A 21,522-nucleotide genomic window follows, 5' to 3' on the forward strand; every position below is an offset into this window, starting at 1 on the left:
CTCCTGCCTGCTCTAGGCTTATTTTAGGTGAAAGAGAGAGAGAGAAAAATTTTTTCTTTATGCCACCATCATTTTGAATTTTCCTGTTATATTCAGCCAAACCTAATCCTCACAGATAACAGAGCTTGACACATTCGTTCTGCCTCTGGATGAATGACCCTTTCAAAAAAAAATGTTGAGAAGTCATAGATAATTTTGCAGGGATAGGGACAATTTTTTCCCCTCAACACATATCTTATATATTTAATGTGCAGGCAGAAGTCTCTGCTGCAGAATTGTTTACTATAGACTCTGGACGAGATGAGTTCGGTCTGAAAAATGGTCAGAATAGGAATTGCTAGTTGGTGGCCTCAGTAGCGATCCCCTGACGGGTAGCAGAATGAAATAAGTCCTCTCAGGCCAATCTAGATGATTTCGCTGCTGGCTGCATCCCCAAAGTGACCAAATCAACAGCCCTGCTGCAAGGAGGCGTCAACGTCCGTTTTATCATTGGAGAATGTCGAACAAATGTGGGCATTTCCGTTTTGGCAGAATTACCATGGAGATGCAGTTTCCGACAATAATTAGCCAACAAGTTTGGTGCAGGAGCCTGCTCCTCATCGGAGTTACCACATGATGCCAGGAGCTGCCGGATTCCTCCCTCTTGTACCTCGAAGACAGTTTCTGCCAGAAGCGGGAGCCAGTCTCGCCAGCACTGTGCATGGAAAGGAACCCGTGTGGGAAACACCTTTGCTTTAGGGCATGTTAATATTTCCATGCTCTTGGGAAAGAGAAGGACTGTCTAGCCACGAAGCCTGATTCAGAAATCAGAAGGGAAAACAGAAATTCGACTGCCTAGGTATCAGCAATACAAAAAATGCTGCATCTGACTAGAAACACTAACACTATAAATACATTTGCTCAAGCATTCCAATTTGCAGGGTTTTCCTCAGAAAATTAGCATTACATTAAATGATTTAGCTACAAGCATGCCCACTGACTTTTTTTTAAAGAATATTTTTATTTATTTTTTGAATTTTTTTTACACTTTCTAAATTAAAGTTAATAGATGAGAAAGGACATTACATTAAAAAACACAAAGAAAGTAAGAGGTTCCCATATACCCCACTCCCCAGGGTGATGCTTATGCATGCCTCAGCAGGGTGCCAGAGACAGCCAAGGTAGATGGAAACCCAGGTGCTTGTTCTCCTGAGCACTGCAGCGACCCACAGGTTCTATGGTCAGGGCGGATGGCTCTGGAGCCCAGGGCCATGTCAGTTGGCCCTACTTTGGAGTTTGTGTTCTTGAGTGTGATGGAGTTGGACTCAGATATAACCTTTCTACACATGCCTCTTCTGTCACTTTTACTGGACCTGTGGTTGGCGTTTGGGTTGGTGTATGCTCAGGAGACCTGAATCTCTGAACTGTCCATGTGACAGCCAGGCCCTGAGCCTCAGCCGACTTGCAGCTCCTACCCTCTGGTTTCTTGGACTTACCCTGGCCAGTTGACAGGGAGGTGAAGAGGGTCAACCACCACACCAGGGAGCCAAGAGTGCCTACAGCTTCAAGCAGGAGAATTGCATCCATCATCCGTGTGAAATCTAAACCCACTCTTGATGTAGAGGGGAACTGGACATAGCCATCCCAGGTCCACAAGATGGAGGAATAGAGTATGGATTAGAGTGGACTTAACTGTTGTTCTGCTGGGGAACTATTGTGATTAGTAAGGGAAGAAATTGTAGTAGTGATGTGGAGAGAGTGGCCATGGTGGCTGCTGATGCTTGGGAGAGGGAAGAAGAAATATAGTGTGGGGGCATTTTCAGGATTTGGAGTTGTCCTAGGTGGTGCTGCAGGCATGGATGCTGGACGTTGTTTGTCCTGTCGTGGCCCACTGGGTGGACTGGGGGAGAGTGTGGACCACAATGTGAACCACTGTCCATGTGCTGCAGTGGTTCTCCAGAATGTATTCACCAGGTGCAGTGGATGTGCCACAATGATGGAAGAGTTTGTTGATGTGGGAGGGGTGGTATGGGTGGGGTGGGGGGTATATAGGTACCTCATATTTTTTTAATGTAACATTTAAAAGACAATAAAGAAAATTATTTAAAAAAAAATATATATATATATATAAGAGGTTCCCGTATACCCCCCCCCCACTCCTCCCACACCAGGCACCTCCTCCATCATTGTGGCACACTCATTGCACTTGGTGAACATATTTTGGAGCACTGCTGCACCACCTAGATGATAGTTTACCCTGTAGTCCACACTCTCCCCCAGTCCATTCAGTGGGTTATGGCAAGATATATAAAGTCCAGCATCTGACCCTGCAATATCATTTAGGACAACTCAAAGTCCCAAAAATGCCCCCACATCACATCTCTACTTCCCTCTCCCTGCCCTCAGCAATGACTTTTAAAAATAATTGCAAAGAACTGGAAACAACCTGACTATTCAACAATCAGGGAATGAGTAAATGAACTGAATACATTCAGGTAATAGAATAATAGGATGCGATTCAGCCATTAAAAACAATGGCTCCTTGACCTGGGGAGCTGCTCACCACAAAGTGGCGGGTTCCTAAACAGGATGGATGGCATGGACCAATTTTTGCAATAATAAAAAAGAGCCGAGCTCTTACATCTGACTGAAAGGGACATAATCAAGTTGTTAAAAGGAGATTTCTCTGGGTAGGAGGATTACAGATTTTTATTTTCTTCTTTATTCTTAACTGTGCTCTCAAAAGTTTCCTCCATGAACCATCTTCACTTTATAATAAGGGTAAGAAGATAGAAGTCATTAAAAAGGAGAATTTCATCTGTTGCTGGAGCACTGCTCTCCGTTTTGATTTGGTGTCGGGCACAGCGCTAGAGCCTTTTAACAAGTCTTAATAACCCAGACTTTTGAGTGAGAATTTTCCCTCTGATGCCCAGGCACCTCCTTGCTTCTGAGAGATCAAGGCGCCTTTCACCGGCTTTAGCTTTCCCCGGTGAGATAAAAGGGCATATAACCGAGGGCAGCGGGGGAATCAGCGCCTCGGACGTGCTTTCCATCACAGCGGGTGGCCTGGGTCCCATGCCAGCAATTAGAATTAGTTGAGAAGTCCGGTCCCAAGTTGTATGGGGGTTAGGGAAGGAGAAGGTGCCTCACGTTGACAAGGGGAGGCTGCCCCTCAGGAGGTCAAAGCCTCTGGAGAAGATGGCGATGTGACCTGAGACCGGGCCTGGCCTGAGAAGCAGCTCCTCTGTGCTCTTGGGTTTTGAGTGCTGATGCAAAATACCAGAAACTGGTTGGTTTTTATAAAGGGTATTGATTTGGGGTAGGAGCTTACAGATACCAGGCCATAAAGCATAAGTTACTCCCCTCACCAAAGTCTGTTGCCACATGTTGGGGCAAGATGCCTGCCAACATCTGTGAGGGTTCAGGCTTCCTGGGTTCCTCCCTTCCAGGGTCTTGCTTTGCTCTGGGTTCAAGTTTCCTTTCTTCCTGGGGCTGATTTTTCTTTCCTCTGTGAGCTGACTTCCCGGGGCTCCAGCTTAGGTCTTCAGCATCAAACTCCAACATCAAAACTCGTCAGAAACCCTTACCTCTGTCGTTTGCCATGCTTTTTATCTGTGAGTCCCCATCCACCAAGGGATAGGGAGGCAACGTCCTAATCATAACTCAATCACACCCAGGTACAGATCAGATTACAAGCATAATCCAATATCTATTTTTGGAATTCATAACCATATCAAACTGCTATAAGCACCCAGTCAAGCATCTGAGACAAAATGGAGTTACTGGGGTGAGATCCAGGGAAGCTGCGGATGATACGGAGCTGGAACTGAGGTGGAGCTAGGGATGGCGGGGAGAGGATGAGAGAGGAGGTGAGGGAGTAGGAAGGGGGAGGGGAGAGGAGGAAATGAATATAAATGGGAGGAGGGCAGGGGAGAGAGGGAGAGCAGACAGAAAGACCAGACAAAGAGAAGAGCCAAGTTCAGGGAGAGAAGATGGGTGTGGGAGAGGGAGAGAGGGAGAGAGAGGAGAGAGCAGGGAGAGGCATGGGCAGAGCAAAGAAGAGACAGAGGGAAACAGACGCAAACAGGGACACACATGAAGACATGCGACTGCCTGCTTGTCTCTCTCTCGCTCTCTCTCTCTCTCACACACACACACACACACACACCCAGTACTTTGCAGGAGCGCGAAGCCCCCTGAAGTGCCGTCCCGGGGTCTCACGCCCTTCGAGTGCGAGCGGCTGGGCCAGCATCTTCTGGCCTGCGTCAGCTAAACCCAGAGCGCCCCTGACGTGAAAATGAGCATTTCAAACATGCGCAGGCTGCAGTCCTCCTCTCTACCAGCTGAGCTATCCAAGGGTGCAGCTGACAGGGAGGTGGGGAGGGTCAGCCTCCACAGCAGGGAACCGAGAGAGTCCACAGCTGCCAGCAGGAGCATCCCATCCATCAGCCGTGTGGGATCTAAGCCCCTTCTCAATTTAGAGGTGGAGTGGGCATCGCCATCCCAGGGTCCACAGAATGGAGGAATAAAACATGGACTAGAGTGGACTTACTGGTATTTTACTATGGAACTATTGTGACTCTGGCAATGGAAGAAATGGTAGCATTGATGTGGAGACAGTGGCCATGGGAGTTGCTGAAGGCAGGGGGAGGGAAGAAGAGGTGTGATACTGGGGCATTTTCGGGACTTGGAGTTCTCCTCAATGACATTGCAGGGAATCCAAGACATCACATATATATCCACAATAACCCATTGAATGGACTGGGGGAGAGTGTAAACTACAATGTAAACTAATCCATGCTTTGTAGCAGTGCTCCAAAATGTATTCACCAAATGCAACGAATGTGCCACAATGATGAAAGAAGTTGTCGACGTGGGAGGAGTGGGGGGTGTGGGGAGTGCGGTATACGGGAGCCTCTTATATTTTTTAATGTAACATTTTGTGTGATTCATGTATCTTAAAAAAAAAGATAATAATAAAAAACAAATAAAAAAAAGCATTCCCCGTGTTAAGCTCCTCCCTCTTTCTCTGCCCGCTCCCTGGAGAATCACTGAAACAACCGCAATAACACAACTCACAAGGTCATTGTGCCATCGAGCATTCCAGCGCAGTGGCTAGAAACCATTTCCCAGCCCGGCCCGCCCGCAGCCCTGCTCACCCCGCACACGCGGCCCCCGGGGACGCCGCTTCCAGGGTCCAGGAGCAAAGGCTGCAAGAAGTGAAGGCGCCTTTCCTCCTTGGCGTTCCCTGGCAAGAGCACTGCCTGTCAGCGATGCCGCCCGTCCCTCTCCTCCAAGCTCAGTTCAGCATCAGCAGAGGACAGCGGAGGGCGCGTTTGGGGAGGGGCCCGGCAGGCTGAGAAACGGGCACTTCCGGGTGCCTCCGGGCCCAGCAGGGAGGAATTAGGGCAGAGAGTGAAACAAAGGCTACAGGGACACATGCCCGCCTAGACAGTCACGTTGCGTCAAGGTTAGGAAGGGGTTTGTCAAGTGCTGGAACTCTCAGGTAAACCGGCCACAGGGAAATGCTTTCGCCCTGCGTACCGAGGGGACCCGCGACTCGGGAACAGTGGCCTGTGTTGCTCCGGACTCCTCGACATCCACTGCCTTCCTCTGGGAAGAGCCTCCTGGGTTTCTTTAGGGGAACCACCCTCAGAGTTCTCATGCCTGAGAAAGCGCATGAGAGGAAACCTCACGTAGTTTCCTCCTCTATGTGACTGTTTAGTACAGGGATGGGCAAGTGTCCCAAGTGAGCTCACTGAGGCTCGAACCTGGGACCTGGGCTGGAACCATAAATGCGAAAGAGGACACCCCTTTCTGCTGGCAGCGGGCAGACTGGTGTGGCTGGTGTCCCTCTTCCCACTTATGAGATGACCAACAGCCTGAGCACCTGCCTTCTGCCTCGCTGGACGTCTTGGTGCCCACGGACATGTCAATTATATGAGCCAACACCTGTGTTCTCTGGGTCTAAGGCTCTTGGCGTTAACAACTGGGATGACCAGACTTAGTGAGGAAATGTGAAGCTTTTCAGAACTTTCTGTGTTCTTGCTCATTACCATCCGTCTCACCTACCCAGTAATCTACAAATTACTTTCTCTGAACTTGTCCTTTTCTCTCCTTGACCTGCTCTCCTCCTGACTGTCACTCTGCCTGCTCATTTCTGCCTCTGTCTCTGGGAACAAATTTGTCCCCAGATGGGATTTTAGGAGCTCTAGCTCAACACTCAGGCACGGAGCCCCCCGGGCTGCCGGTGTAACTACGTGGCGCCTGGGCAGCGTCTTTGGTCTTGGGACGGAGTCTGTGCCTCTTGTCGTAGTTCTATTATGTTGTTCTCCATACTGGCCTTGATATCCCTGAATGTTCCTCTCCAGGCTGGAATCCCGTCACCATACTCAAGGACGGCCTTCATTTTGCCAGACAGGACGTCCTCCCCTTCCCAGCCGGCTACCTGCTGGGGTGGGTGGCCTAATCTGATGACACTGTTTTGGTGGATGGTCACTCCAGGTGCCCTGAGAGGGAAGGCTCGGCAAGCAGACTTACTCCTGGGAATTTTAACCTTGGGCAGAGTGACCCAGGGAAAGGAAAATGGTTGGAGTGGGATTATTCTCCCTGCGAGACCCTCAAGTGCCAGCCTGGCAGTTCCCATTCCCAAGAGCCTCAGTGACGCCCAGGTCCTGTCTCGCTCAGCCTGGTTCTTCAGATGTCCTTCAATTCCATAAACTACCTTCAGCATCTTCAGGGAGAATTTCCTTGATGCTTAAGGCAGCCAGAGCTGCTCTTAATCAAAGAGCCTGGACTGACCCACTGTCCCCCGCCTGGCTCTGGGTCCCAGGTGCCTCCTTCCAAGTCCCTCCCTTAGCCCTTTCATGCCTGGTGAGCACTACGAGTTACAACGGCGGTGGCAGAGACCCACACTCAGCAGCACCCACCCGTTTTAATTCATTTCATTCTCCCTGAGTCACCTCTTCCACCACCTATTTTAGAAGACAAAATTACAGTTAAGCTCCCCTAAAGACGTCCTAAATTTGTACAACTACCTTGCGGTCTGTTAAGCTATAGGCTTTTCCATCGAAGTACTTAAGGAGAGCTTTCTTTTTGATGTTTAAATTGCATGTTTCCTTTGTCAAGTACCAAGCAGGAAAAAGAAAAGGAGAAAAGGAAAAAAAAGAATGGCTATTTCAGATTCACATTATTATAGGATTTGCTATTATTTCATAACTTTTATCTAGTTCACCTGGTATTTCGGAAAGTTTTGCTGTAAAAATAAATCGACTTTGGGATTGGAAAATAACTTTCACTCCTCTCTGCCAGTCATGTCACTGTAACACGGCTGACAAGAGTCTGTACATTTTCAGGTGTTTCGAATCAGGAAAACAGGACACATGTTTATTATAAGTGTGTCTAATAGTTGATTATTTGTACCTCATTCAAGAAGATTAGATTTTGGAAGAGATGACTAATAAGTTTCTTTTTGCAGAGAGCAGCAGACATTTGGACATGCCTGCTGATTTAAGTTTATTGTGAAACACACATTAAGGACACCTCATGTTTGGTAGCATTAGATGCTCCGTTAGTAAAAACCTCATTAGAGAAATACCCTCATTCCAAGCATTGGGTGAATTTAAGAAATGAAGGTGGCAGATTTGGCCCAGTGGTTAGGGCGTCCATCTACCACATGGGAGGTCTGCGGTTCAAACCCCGGGCCTCCTTGACCCGTGTGGAGCTGCCCCACGTGCAGTGCTGATGTGTGCAAGGAGTGCCCTGCCACGCAGGGGTGCCCCCGCGTTGGGGAGCCCCACGCACAAGGAGTGCACCCTGGAAGGAGAGCCGCCCAGCGCGAAAGAAAGTGCAGCCTGCCCAAGAATGGCGCTGCGCACATGGAGAGCTGACCCAACAAGATGACGCAATAAAAAGAAACACAGATTCCCGTGCCGCTGATAAAAACAGAAGCGGGCAAAGAAGACACAGCAAATAGACACAGAGAACAGACAACCGGGGTGGGGGGTGGGAAGGGGAGAGAAATAAAATAAATAAATAAATCTTTAAAAATAAAAATAGGCTCTAAAATGGCATTAAAAAAAAAAAGAAATGAAGGCAGAAATTCATCAGGCTACCCTTCAACCCGAAGGGCCCATTTCTAGTTGCTGAGCAGCACCCCGTCCCTTCCCCTTCTGACAACTCAGAGGCAGCAGCACTTTGTGGAGAGAGCATGGACTTGGCCGTCACCCTGCCCTCAGTTCCAATCCTGACTCCTCTGCTAACAAGCCAGGTGGCCCTGCATAAATTACTGAACCACTCTGAATTAATAAGATTCTTATCTGCAAATGGGGCTAATCAACACCTTTCTCCTAAAGTTGTGATCAAGGTAAAGCAGGTCAAGTTTCTGGGCTGCAGGAGGTCAGAGATGGTGGCTGGTTTCTCTTTCCCTTTGGGGACTACGCTGGTGGCAGCACACCCATCTGATCCGCTGGGACACACCCTCAAAGTGGCTCAACACCCGTCGAGGTGCACCGCACCTGCCAAATAAGCCCCAGACCCCGGTTCCACCAGCCCCAATCTCTTTGCTGTGACCCAGGCTTCCCGCGCATCCACATCATGAACCAGTTTAATTAAGGTCTTTCACCCCTGACGACCTTCTGCAACCAGCCAAGCAGAGCAATTCCTCCCTGCCTCCCCGTCTCCGGGCTGGAGGTGCCCACTCACCGGATGGTTTGATGCTGCAGCGAGTCGGGGTCCGTGGCGTTGACCGTCAACAGCACGCTTCCCGCGGAGATGTTCTCCTGCTTGGTCACCATCATGGGGTCCGGGTAGAAAACCGGACCCTCGTTGACATCCAGCACGGTGATGTGGACGGTGGCCGTGGAGCTGGGGCCGTAGGAGACGTCGGGGACCAGGGGGTCCTCGTTTTCCACTTTGATCAGCAGGGTGTGAAAGGCGGAGATCTCATAATCCAGAGGCTGAAAAGCAGAGAGATGGGGGTTCAGGATGGGAAAGGCCAAGGCACAAGCCGAGGGGCGCGCACAGGCAGGTGTTCCGGCACAGTGCGGGGCGTCCAGGGATGGCCCGGGGCTTGTGGGGCTGAGCCTTCTGCAGTTTAGGGGCCCTCTCTAAAAAGTAAATACAAAACACATGAAGGCAAAGTTAGGCACAAAAGTGGTCATATTTTCAGAAGGAGAAATAAATCACAGCACACGACTTCAGCCTTAGACAGCTGGCCTCCTCTGCTCCGAGATCTCTGTGGGTAACCTACTGGCGATGTTGACAGAGAAGGGTTCCCTGCCTGCCGCCTGTCACTCTACGGTGCTGGCACTCCCAGGGCCCCGGGCAAGCGAGGGACCCCGAAGTCCATGCTCAAGCTTCCTCACCTTCAGGCCAGCCCTCCCCCGGCTACCCTGCCATAGATCAAATGGATAAGGACAAGCAAATGTTTCTCGCTCACTTGCCACCGAGCTGGGAGTTTGGGCTCTACCTCTCTTAAACATGGACGGCAATTCCTGCCACAGGGCTGGCACTTATCCTGTAGGGTGAGACACAGGGAAAAGGACTGGAGGGTACAAGAGGCCGGGGGTTAAGCCCCCAGGATCTTCCCCACCTGGAGACATTTTCACTTGTGACCATGGCTCAAGGGTCCTACTGCCATTTAGTGGGCAGAGGACAGGGATGCCGGTGCCATGGCCGTGCCCAGGAGAGAACCACTTAGTGCTGGGCTGTTTGTCCTCAGCCCTGATGAGGCCGAGTTTGCAAAGGGGATGGCAGTCGCCACCTCCCCAGGCTGCCGTGCAGACTAAATCAGACGATGCTAAGGAGACCACGTCGTAAATGCCAGCACTATGGTGGCCTGGCCCTGGGGAGCATGGCATGGGTGGCTTTTACTTGGCCACTCTCATTCCAAACCACGAGACTGGTATTTCCCAGGACGGGGCTCGTGTCCCTGTGGTCCAAGAAAAGACATTTAGTGAGACGAGGACAAGCTTTTATTTCAAAAGATATTTTCCTAACGTTTATTAGGAAAAACAAGCCACCAACTCATTAGACCCGGGCCATAATGGATATTCTTGCTAGGAAGGCAAGACTGAAGTAAATAAAGGGAGGTGATTTATGAACTCCACTGAGAGTAAGTCACTGACAGTATGAGTCATCAGAGGATTTGGGAAAGGGGTAATGGAGAGGAGATGGTAGGAGCTGGAAAACAGCTGCGCGGGACGAGCGTTGAGATCTGGAATCCGACAGGCTGAATCGGCATGATGTTGGGTGAATTACAGAACATCAGGCAGATTGTGAGAATTGCAGCTTACATTTATACAGTGCTTACTATGTGCTAGCAATATACACGCTTGCACCATGCACACATGTACCTATACATACAAGGTCACAAACACCCATGCATATGCACACATAGACACACCCATAGGTGTGCGCACATGTGAACACTCATGCATACGCATGCACTGCACACATGCACACTCACACACACATGCACACTTGCACACAGTGGAAATGCTAACGCTGTAGGTGGGCCCCTCTCCGCCATGCAGAACAACTCCCAGAAGGGCCAATATGAGGATTTCAAGAGGTAGCAGCTGCAGAGCTCCTGAGACCCAGCAGCTTCCCAGCTCTACTTTGGCTCCCTCCCTGAAACAGAATACTGCACCACTCCCTGCTCCTGCCTGCAGATTCTAACAACAGCCCTCTACCAGTCCCAGTGATGCCAATACCATGCTACCCCAATAAAGTAAATTTCCAGCCAGGGCCAGGGAGCCGCCATGCTTGGAAAGCAGAGTTTTCCATCCCAGTTAGGATACTGAGGGGACAGGGACATCTGGCTTGCTGGGTCGTGGCAACTCGGAACAGGCCTGAAACCCAGAGCTACTGAGAGCTGGTTGGGCAAAGCTGTGCAACACGATGCCTTCGTGTACGCCAGCACCCAGGCACACAATACAGAGCGAAAACGGCGATGCTTAGGTGGCAGATGTGTGTGAATGTGGGTGAGTGCGTGTGAGCTGGTCAGCTGCATGCACACGTGTGTTAGTGTGTGCGCGAGGTAGTGCAGGCTGGTTCCCCAGAAACAGAGCCTGAGCAGGAATTGGGGCCTGTGCTCTCCTGGGGGTGGGTGAGGAGGGGGAGTGAGGGGGCGGGAGGGGCCGGGCCAGGAGGTGGGCTGCGCTGGAGCCTGCATGTAGCCCCGGGAGCTGCAGTGCAGCCTCTGTCTTCTCCAGGCAGGGCGGCTGCAGGCGCACTCCTGCGGGGACACGGCGGCCCAGGCTGGCTGCCCACAAGTGTGGACTGGGGCCGGGGAGCTCCTACTTGGTAAAGCAGGCCTGGTGGACACCCACAGCTTCTGCACACATGCACACACACGTGCACACATTCATACATGTGCACTTACACTCACACATGCTGAGGTGTGCACACTCACAAGTAATTGTTCGTGCACATTTGCTTACACACTTACACACAAATGTTCTCGCACAAATCCACACACAAACCACAATCATATACAGTCACACACACTCTCACAATACACTCATCCTCATACACATATTTACACACACAACTCACACACAACCATTCACACAGGCACATGTGCAGACATACACACAAACATGTACACTGACACATCACACACTCACATACATATATTCACTCACACTTACCTCTCATACACACACACTCAAACACACACTATCACACACACACACCTTACAATGTAGACTGAACCCTCACCACACCCCTTCACTGTTTCACGTGTCATTATTGTCACTTACCACAGCCTGCCATGTGCCAGCAGTGCCCTGCGTGCTTTCATGCAACATCTCACCTAATCCTCCCCTCACCCACATAATGGGAGGTAGTTTTATTCCTATTTTACAGCTAAGGAAAAGCTCAGAGAGGCTAAGGAACTCGGCTGAAGTCACACAGCTACTGAGTGGCACAAGAGCTGAGATTTCAGCCAAGAGTCTGATGATAAAATCTGTACTGATAAGATCAACTGCTCTGCGTGTGGCATTTGCACAGGTGACACTGACTAGAAATCGCCCTCTCTGCCCTGTGGGGGGCTCGCAAGCAAAACGGCCCTGTGCTCCTTTGGGGACCCTGTGCTCCTTTGGAGACTCTGTGCTCCTAAAGACAGAGGGGAGGGGCTGAGTCCCGGCCCTGACGCTTAAGAACCACGGGACGTGGACAAGCCACGCTATAGCCCAGCGTCTCCATTTCCCCATCGATGGAATCCTCGTACAAAGAAAGGTTGTAAAGAGGAGGCGAGTAGATGCTGGGCGAGTCCGTCACACCCAGCATGGCCTGGAGGACGTTTTTAAAGAGGAAGAAAGACGTGAGATCCAAAGAGCCAAGAGCCCGTGCCTCAGCCCTGCTCCCCCGGGGTGCTCCCCCGGGGTGCTCCCAGGCTGAGCTGCATGCTGCCTTCCAAGGGAAGATGACATGAGGACATGGATGTGTCAGAGAGCAGGAGAGAGTGAGTGAGTGAGAGCAAGAGAGAGAGAGAGGGAGAGAGAGAGGCAGAGAAAGAGGGTAGGGAGAGAGAGAAGGTAGGAAGAGGGAGAGAGGGGGAGAGGGGGAGGGAAAGAGAGAGAGGGGGAGAGGGAGAGGGACAGAGAGGGGGAGAGGGGGAGGGAAAGAGGGAGAGGGGGAGGGAGAGAGCACGTATGAGAGAGAGAAGGAGAGAAAGAGGGAGAGAGAGAGGGAGAGAATGAGAGAGGGGGAGAGAGAGGAAGAGAGAGGGGGAGAGAGAGGGCAAAAGAGGACAAGCTGGGGGAGCAGAGAGAGCTAGGCACACATACTGAGCTGCCCTTTGCAGAGGGCAGAACTTCTCTTTTGCTTCCTCCCATTTGCATCATGCAGACGTCACAAGTCCAGTTGTACGGCCCGGGCCAGGCCCGCGGGACCCCATGCCAGGCCCTTCCGAGGCCCGCCCTGGCTCGTGCTTTGGATTGAGAAGCCTGCCGTTATCTTGGGCACACGACCTTATTAATGTGCTGTGTCTGGTTCTGGGTCTCTGTGTCAGGGAAGGGAGGAAATTGGAAATGGTTCTGATGGAAGCTACAGAGATTCCATTCAGTTAATATTTTATAAAGTGTCAAGAGACTTGTAGACCATTGCCCTGGAGACGTAGCGGCTGGAAAAGCTGATGCACATGGAAAGCCTAGCGGGCCAGGGACTTGTTGCTGAGAAGAGGGAAGATTCCGAGGCGACTCGATAGCCATATCCAAGACCACGGCAGGTCTGGGGATCAAGGATGCCTTCTGGATGTCTCCTTCTTTGAGGAAGAAGAGAAAATGCAGGGTGGATTATACTCAGCTGAAAGAAAAAGGCTTTGACGGTTTTGGAGGTTTCCAAAGCAACAAAGGGCGTTCCTGACCAGAAGCCTTTCAAGATGGAGGAGTGGGGCAAGTGGGGTGGGGAGTATATGGGGACCTCATATTTTTTTAACGTAACATTTAAAAAGAAAAATCAAGAGGGGGAAAGAAAAAGATGAAACAGGCAGTCCTTTGCCGAAAGTATTAGGATGGGGTCCTGTTGAGAGCCAGGATTCTGCTCATTCAGACAAAAAAGCCAGATTTGAGCTTTCTGAGCTTTCTTGCAGCCAAGGGCAGGTGGGCCTGAGTCATCTGGCTGACAAAGTGTCTTGGAAAGTCTGCTGGGGGACCCAGAGCAGGGATGTTTCTTCCCTGTTTAAAGGAGAAGGGTACACAAGGAGCACTCTCTCTCACTTGACTGGCTGCATCCTTGCTTCCTGCCTTGAGTCCTGCCTATGGTGGGGACATGATGCCTGGGGCTTGGCAGCCCTTTTATATCCATGAGGAAAACATCCCAAAGCATCACCTGAGGTTCCTTGACCTGTCAATTCTGAAACAGCCTCCTTTGTTAGTCATAGAGGTCATTGAGTTCTCTTTCTCGTTTAGCCACTATCAATCTGGAATTCTGTTACTTGCAGCTAAAAGCATTCCTAATAGACATACAGATAACTGGCCAAGTGGAGGACACCCTAGAGGGCGACTCAGGCAGGCAGACGCAGGGAGAGCTCAAGGCCCTTCCTGCTGATTGGTGTGGCAGGTGGCAGGTGGGGGAGGGGACATCTGCATCCCAATGCAAAGCAAAGTCAGTCCACTCACTAGAACCACTGCAGTGCCCTGACCCTCCCCAGCAATTTGCAGAGTGGCAGGTGTGCTGCTCGAGGCTCCTTCCTCTAAGGCAGGTTCTCCATGTGAGCTGTGCACACTGAGCCGCAGAGTCACCCAGGAGCCTGCCCTCTTATGCTGACTCAGCACGTGGGGGGCCCAGCCACCTGCCTTGCAGCCAGCACTCCAGGGGCCTCTTACATATTCTAGCAGTTGTCATATCATGGCCATGTGGTGTCATGGCCAATGTGGTGTCATGGCCAATGTGGGGACACGGTGTGTGTGGGGGGCCTCCTTCTGCAGGGCTAGTTCTGCTCGTATGTATTTTATTTTCCTCAAACTGTCATGAGCATGCACTGGGGAGAACTGGGCTCTTCCAAGGTTTACAGGGGGGCGGTATATTTACCCAAGTTTTGGGATTTGGGGGCAGGCTTGGAAAACTGCCTGGCGGCTTCTGTAGGTGGAGGCTAAGTGCAGGCGCCAGGGAGTGGCTGCTTTAGTTTATGGCTTTCACGGCTTTGGAACTGCAGTGATAGATGAGAGGGTAGTGGCAGGGTCTCCCAGCAACTGTGACAGTGCCTGTTTCATTAGACAAGAAGATTTGGGGAGGCACAGGGGCTGCTTTCCTCAGCCGGATGTTTACGGTTTAATTCAGATGAGGTCCTGCGAGAATAGGACTGGAGACAAGCTCAGGCCCCACCATCCCCTGGTGGAAGCTGGAATGGCTCTGAGAGTCGCCATTCCGGGGGCTCCAGGTACTGCCCCCAAGGGTGGCTTGGAGCCTTGCCTGAGCCCTGGATTTTATGGCTCTGTGTTAGGACAATGTCTCCCAAGATGCCCACGTCCTGACCCTCAGAACCTGCTAACATGTTACTGATATGGCAAAAGGGACTCTGCAGGTGTGTTTGGGTTAAGGGCCTGGAGATGGGGGTGACACGGGACTGGCCAAGTGTGCTCAGGATAATCGTAAGCCTCCTGGAAAGAGGGAGGCAGGGAGGTCAGGGTCAGAGAGGAGATGTGGCATTGGAGGTAGGGGCTGAAAGTCACAGAGATATCTGAGAATGCTGTACTGCTGGCTCTGAAGGTGGAGGAAGGGGTCATGAGCCAAGGCAGGCAGGTAGCCTAGGAAGCTGGGAGAGGCAAGGAAGCAGGCTCTCCCAGAGCCTCGCGGAGGACCCAACCCAGCCGACACCCTGGTCACTTTGTCCAGTGAGACCCAGTTTGACGTCTGACCTGCAGAACTGGGAGGTAATGAATTCCTGGTGGTGTAAGTCACCACATTTGTGGTGGTTTTGTTACAGCAGCAAGCGGAGACTAATACAAGCTCTAAGTCCCAGTCACTCCTCTAAACGTTTTATAGGTTAGCCCCATTAAATTCACACAACCCTAGGAGGTTGGTTACAATCATCATTCTCATTTTACAGATGAAAAGCAGGTGCAAAAAACATATTTAAGCATCTTGGCCAAGAGCACACAGTAGTAGACGGTAATATCACTGCTCTCCTCCCTAGAAAAAATATTAACATTACTCCCAGCTTTTGTGGCAAATGACTTCATCCACTAGAAAAAAAAGTGTTCTAAGGAATGCCCTGGTCTGTGGCAGAAATAGAACTGTGTGAAAATTCCTTCTCCTGGGCTACCCAGTCTGCCTGCATTAGGTCTCCTGCCCCCAGCCCTTCCCACTAAGAGCTCTGAGGCTCTACCATGTGCCAAGCATTTTTTACTCATTGTCACTTTTCTTCTTAATTCCCACAGAGCCAGAGAGCATGCCAGGGTGCTGGACAGCCATGCTCACAGGAGGTCTCACACCAAGAATTATTGCATGCCTATAATTATAGGCAAGGGTTAAGTTTAATTTTCACAAAGGGGAAGCCAGAGCAGGCTCTGTGGTTGAAGGAGAGAGGGAAAAGGGTTTTAGTGGCTTTGGTGTGCCAAGAATTTAAAAAGTGACTGCAAAGTGAGGGGGGGGGCAATGGTGAGAGGGGAGGGAGTGGCCAAAGCGAGAAGGGCCAATGGTGAGACATGAGGGTGGAGCTAAGGTGAGACGGGCCAATGGTGAGAGCAGGGGTGGGGCCAATAGTGAAAGTGGCACCATATTTGAAAAACACCAGGAATGAAAGCAGCTCTGAGCCCACCCAGGCCAGAGACATGTAGAGAGTGTGGAAGCTGGGAGTCAGAGCAGGACTCACTGAACTTAGACCTATCAGATAGGCTGTAACCCCTGAAGTACCCAATCAATGGGGAACAGGAGAGGGACCTGCATGCTAGGTTTAGAGTATAAATATAACTGTTTCTTGTGGTTTGGCCACCAGCAATTTTATCCAGATCATGAGCCTTTTCTTGCAAGATTGTTAATAAAATTCTTTTCTCCTCCACAAGTGGGTGAGCTTTTGTTCTCTTACAGGTGCAGCTCTCTTTCTAACATAATTAACCTGCTTTTAAGAATATATCTGAGCTTCTGCTAAGAAAGCTTAAGAAGTGTAATGATCCATATTTAGAGCACAGATCTTGGAAACACATCCAGATATTCCATTTTTGCATCTCTTTTGATCATTCATTATCAAGTGCATAGAGAAACTCATTTACAAACTAAGTGTGGTTTTCTTCAAGTTACTCCTAAGTTTGAGTTGTCTAGAACCTGCTTTATAGGCTGCTGGTCTGTGCTGCTCGGGACACAAGTGGGCCTCCAGCCAAAGGCCTTCCTGTTTTAATTCCCACGATCGACTTCTCTAGGACGTGGTGGCTGTCTGAGCCCCTGGAGGAGGAGCAGTTGGAAGCACTCTTACTTTGACAACAGAGAGCATGCCCTCGTTGGTCTGGGCATTGGTGTGGATTTCGAAGCTCTGTGCCGGGTTTCCGTTGATGATGGTGTAGGCAGCCCTCCACGCGCCCGTGGCGGGATCGTCCTTGTCTTCCACTGTCAAGTTGACGATCACTCCCACAGCCCCTTCCTCCACTGTGGCTTGAAACTGCAAAGAGAACAGATGGGAACTGCTTAGAACAAACGCAGCAAAGACCACTTACGGAGCTCCAGCCCAGTGCTTGCTATTGCTCAGGGCATTTTACCTCCATCAGGTCATTTAATGGGGAATGACCACATAGGAGAACCAGGGCCTGGCACACGCCACACCCCGCCTTCGGCCGCGAGATCCGCCTCTCTCCTACGGAGCGTGCACAGAGGGACATGCGCTCCGGGTGGGCTGGGCTGGGAGGTGATAAGCGCAGCAGAGCCACCTCTCCGCACACTTTCTCCTCCTGTCTCCTGAACATCAATGACCACGAGAAGACCTCTGGGGAGGCTGGAGCCAGTTGGGGAAGGGAATTGGGTCCCTGAGTTGTGCATGGAAGAGAGCAACCTGACGGACAGGAGTGCCTGTCCTGAACCGTCATCGGATGAGAAATAAACCTCCACTGAGACTGGGTTGTCACCAGATAACCAGATAGCCAGCTCGTAAGCGGAGGGGCTAGGATCTGACCCCAGAGCCTCTGCCAGACCCTGCCCCATCTTCTGTACTGAAAAAACAAAAGCACATTTCATCCTTCCCATCCCTTGCCCACAGCTAGTATGACTTTTTAAAAAACCATTTTCTAAAGAAACACATAAATCAATTGCTTGTGGCCTGGTTGTACCTGTGTTTTTATTGTAATACATCTCAAATACTTGTTGCAAGTAGGTGGGGTGAAAATAAATCAATAAATGAAAAATCGGCTTCCCACATGGATAGAGAATTTCATGAGCTATCATTAGCACATTCCTTTGAGCTGGGAAGCATAAAGTATTGTTTTGGTACTTACCTCTGACACACTACAGGTGAATAGTAATCTGTTTGCAAATATTTTATCAACAAGTCATACCAATAAGCTGACAAGAAGAAGAAGTATCTTGGAATTTTAATTAGTAGGAAAGTGAATCTAGAGACAGTAAGGCGGTGTCAAAAAACCCTCGTGTTCTAAGAGAAGCGATTTGGGAAATGAGGTTTCAAAAGCAGGGGCTGATTAATTGACTTGCAAATCATTAATCATAAGGCTTAATCGTGATGCCTTGCCCGGTGCAGGGCGGACAGAAACGAATTTGTCTCTCACACCTCAGCAACTCTGCACCGGCTGTTTCTCTTCTGCAAAAGGGGTGCTAGAAAATGTTTAGAACATGCATGCAGGGGGGAAAGGAGCTGGGACCAGAGCTAGTGCTGGAGGGACGTGAGCAAGCTCTTTCACGGCTACGTGCGAGGAGCTAAACCCTTTTGACCCGATTCCTCCGATTCTTGTTAAATAAAGCCGACCAGTCCTAACTTCCATCTTTCCCTCATTCCCACAAAAATCACAGGATTGCCGAGCTGGCCATCGGACCAGTGGCTCCCAGCCCCGCCTCCTCATCAGGATCTCCTTTGAAAAACACAGCACCGCATCCTACCCCAAATCAGATGGTCGGGGGAAGGCCTGGCACTTGGTGTTTTTGAGCCTCCCCAGGGAATTCGGATGTGTGCGTGGCCAGGGCAGGGAGCACGACTGAGGCCAAGGGTGCAAGCAGCTCCCAGCTCGGTGCCCACCCTGCCGGGTGGGTGAGGCTGCGGGCGCAGTGCCGAGCAGGCAGGAGCGCTGACCCGCTTCTGCGCAGGGTGCGTGCACGGGAGGGGGTTTCGTGGCACGGGCCTCCTCTCATCCCTTCGGGTGGCAGGTGAGGAAACAGGCACACGGAGGGATGGGGCTCGTCCAGAGCCGCTCAGTGAATCGTGGTCCAGTGGACTCTTGGGTCCCAGGACTCTCTGCTTTCGGCCAGTTCTGCTCCTCACGTCCAGCATCTGCATGAGCTCGGCCCATGCCTCCCCCTCGCCTTGGTCCAGAGCCAGCAGATTAGCTCCCTGTCCGTACCGGTCACAGCGGACATCAGTTCACACCTGCCCTGGTGACTGTTGTGGCACTCGTGCCTGAGCAAACCAGGAGGACGGGTGCCGGGCTGGGAAGCTAGAGGCTCCATGTGCGACAGTCTTATCCTCAGCTCTGCCCCATCCTTTGCGTGGTGTGGGGCGTTTTGGGAAATACTTGCTGAATAGTGAAAGGTCTGAAATGTTGGAAGCAGAAAATGTGGATGAAGTCACACAGGAGCGAGACGAAGAGGGACTGACTGGTCTGATTCTGCCGCTTTCCAGAATGTTCTAGAAGGGCAGGGGCTGACTGACCTGCCTTGCTCTTCACAACATGCCCATCAGGGCAAGATTATGACTTCTGTAGGCCTTAGGCATTTTTGCTTTCGTTGACCCCTCCTACCATAACAGGTTTTCATGGAATTTAAAAGTTATATTTTTTTTCTGGCAAAAAACTTTTTTTTTAAACCCTGAAAGTTCATCCTTCTTCCTTCCAGTTTTAGGGTGCAGGCACTGTGCCACGGAGCCTGATGGATGAGGTGGCTCTGGTTGCAGGTGCCTAGGCCAGGCCCTACACGTGACGGGGTCTCAAGATCTGACGGATGAACGAACGAATGAGTGAAATTGATATTTAGGACATGTCGAACGGACATAAGCCTGAGCACCTTCTCCCAGAACTCTGGGAGTTTTGTGTCTGCAGCACCCACCAAAGGGGTTGGAACAAAAATCAGTGTTCAGTAGATTCCAGGTACAGTGGGAGGGAGGTGATGTCAAAGGGATTCTCAGAATCGTGCCTTGTGGCCTCACAGGGCCTTAGGTTTGGTGGTGCATCTGTCCCTGCCACATTTTCCTCCCTTCTTTCCATCCATCTATCCTCCATCCATCCTCCAGACAGCCATTATGTGTTGCATGCTTTCATTCCGTGTGCCAGGCATGGTATGGTACTAGCCTCTAGGGATACACATGGGAAACAAAGACTCGGTATATTTTCTCATTGGGATTACAAACTGAAAGGATAGACAGTGATGAAATAAACGTGTAATTATAAAAATGTGCTAAGTGCAGGAAAGAAATTGCAGGGTTCCCAGAGAGCTTGTGGTGGGGTAACTGACCCAGGCTGAGAGGGTCATCAGAGGGGAATTTCCTGATAACAGAAGGAAGAGGGGGAGTCAGTGGGGCGAAGCGGGAGAGCAGTGGTGGCTCCAGAAGCAGCGTGAGCCGAGGCGGGTAGCAGGAGTGTTCCAGGAAGATGGGGAAGGCCTGAGGTTGTGCAGGAGGGGCTGGGGCTTGTCTGTTACTGGACACCAAGGCAGCTCAGGTCAGATGGCCCAGGGCCTTGGGAGCCCCGCAAAGGCCTGTGAACTTACTTTGAAAGCAAACAAGAGCCAAATCAAGGAAATGGGCTCTGTTTAAATGTACTCCTGAGAGAATTCAGGAAAACCTTTAAATAAGAAAACATTCAACGCAGTTATTACAGTCTTCGTTAAGACCGTTATCTGATTCCGGCATAAACTATAAAGCCAGTTTATCCGAGCATCCATTTAGAAACTCATTACTGCTTAATTAAATACTCATTCTATTAATTCTATTCAATGTTTCAACCCCATTATATAAACCAAGAATATAAAATTAAATAGGTTCAAATGAAATTGTACCACTTTACATTTCTATAGCAATGTTCACTTGATGATTTAAAAACAATAGACAGACATTAATTTACCACACCAGACCGGGAGGAATTATTGATAGGAACATTACTTCCTTTAACTGGGAAAAATAGTCACTTTTCTGGGAAACTGTTTGGCTAATCGAATACCAGAGGCAAAAGGTACCTGCACAAAATGGGCAAGTGGTTTGGTTCCAAAAGAGCTCCTTAGCGCTTTCCTCCAAATTCAGAGAGAAGTTATCTTATTCTGCTTTTCTTGAAAAGGTGGGGAGGGTTTGGGGATGGACATTTAGGATGAGGCTGTCTAGACTTGCCACAAAGGTCATAAGAGGAGAGGAGAAGGGCGTGTAGGTTATTATACATCCAGAACCAACTCTCTTCCTCACAGAAGAACTTGAGGTTAACTTGGACGAGGAAAAGAAGGCTGGATCTCTGGACTGACCATGTGATAGCCAGGCCCTGAGCCTCAACAGACTTCAGCTCCTACACTCTGGTTTATTGGACTTACCCCACTCAGCTAACATGGAGGTGAAGAAGGTCAACCACCAAGAGTGCCTACAACTGAAAGCAGGAGAATTGCATCCAGCATACATGTGGAATCTAAGGCCCCTCTTGATATAGATGTGGAGTGGACACAACCATTCTAAGGTCCACAGGATGGAGGAATAGAGAATGGATTAGAGTGGACTTACTGATATTCTATTCATGAACTATTGTGATTAGTAATTGAAGAAAATGTGGCATTGGTGTGGAGAAAGTGGCCATGGTGGCTGCTGGGGGTAAGGAGTGGGAGGAAGAGATGTGATGTGGGGGCATTTTGCGGGGGTTGGAGTTGTCCTGGGTGATGCTGCAGGGACAGTTACCAGACATTGTATGTCCTCCC

At 50.3% G+C, this 21,522-nt stretch overlaps 1 protein-coding gene across 6 annotated transcripts in view; it reads right to left on the reverse strand.

The window, feature by feature from the left end:
* Window positions 1–21,522, reverse strand: part of CDH13 (cadherin 13) — a 1,112,406-nt gene that overhangs the window by 113,093 nt on the left and 977,791 nt on the right. For all 6 annotated transcript variants that reach the window (XM_058279653.2, XM_058279651.1, XM_071209046.1 and 3 more), the window contains 2 exons: window positions 16,898–17,080; window positions 8,683–8,936 (listed from right to left, as the gene is read on the reverse strand). In XM_058279653.2, coding sequence (XP_058135636.1) covers window positions 8,683–8,936; window positions 16,898–17,080 — 437 coding nt within the window. The remainder of the gene's footprint in view (window positions 1–8,682; window positions 8,937–16,897; window positions 17,081–21,522) is intronic.

This window comes from Dasypus novemcinctus, chromosome 18 (assembly GCF_030445035.2).
Source record: "Dasypus novemcinctus isolate mDasNov1 chromosome 18, mDasNov1.1.hap2, whole genome shotgun sequence".
NCBI lineage: Eukaryota > Metazoa > Chordata > Mammalia > Cingulata > Dasypodidae > Dasypus > Dasypus novemcinctus.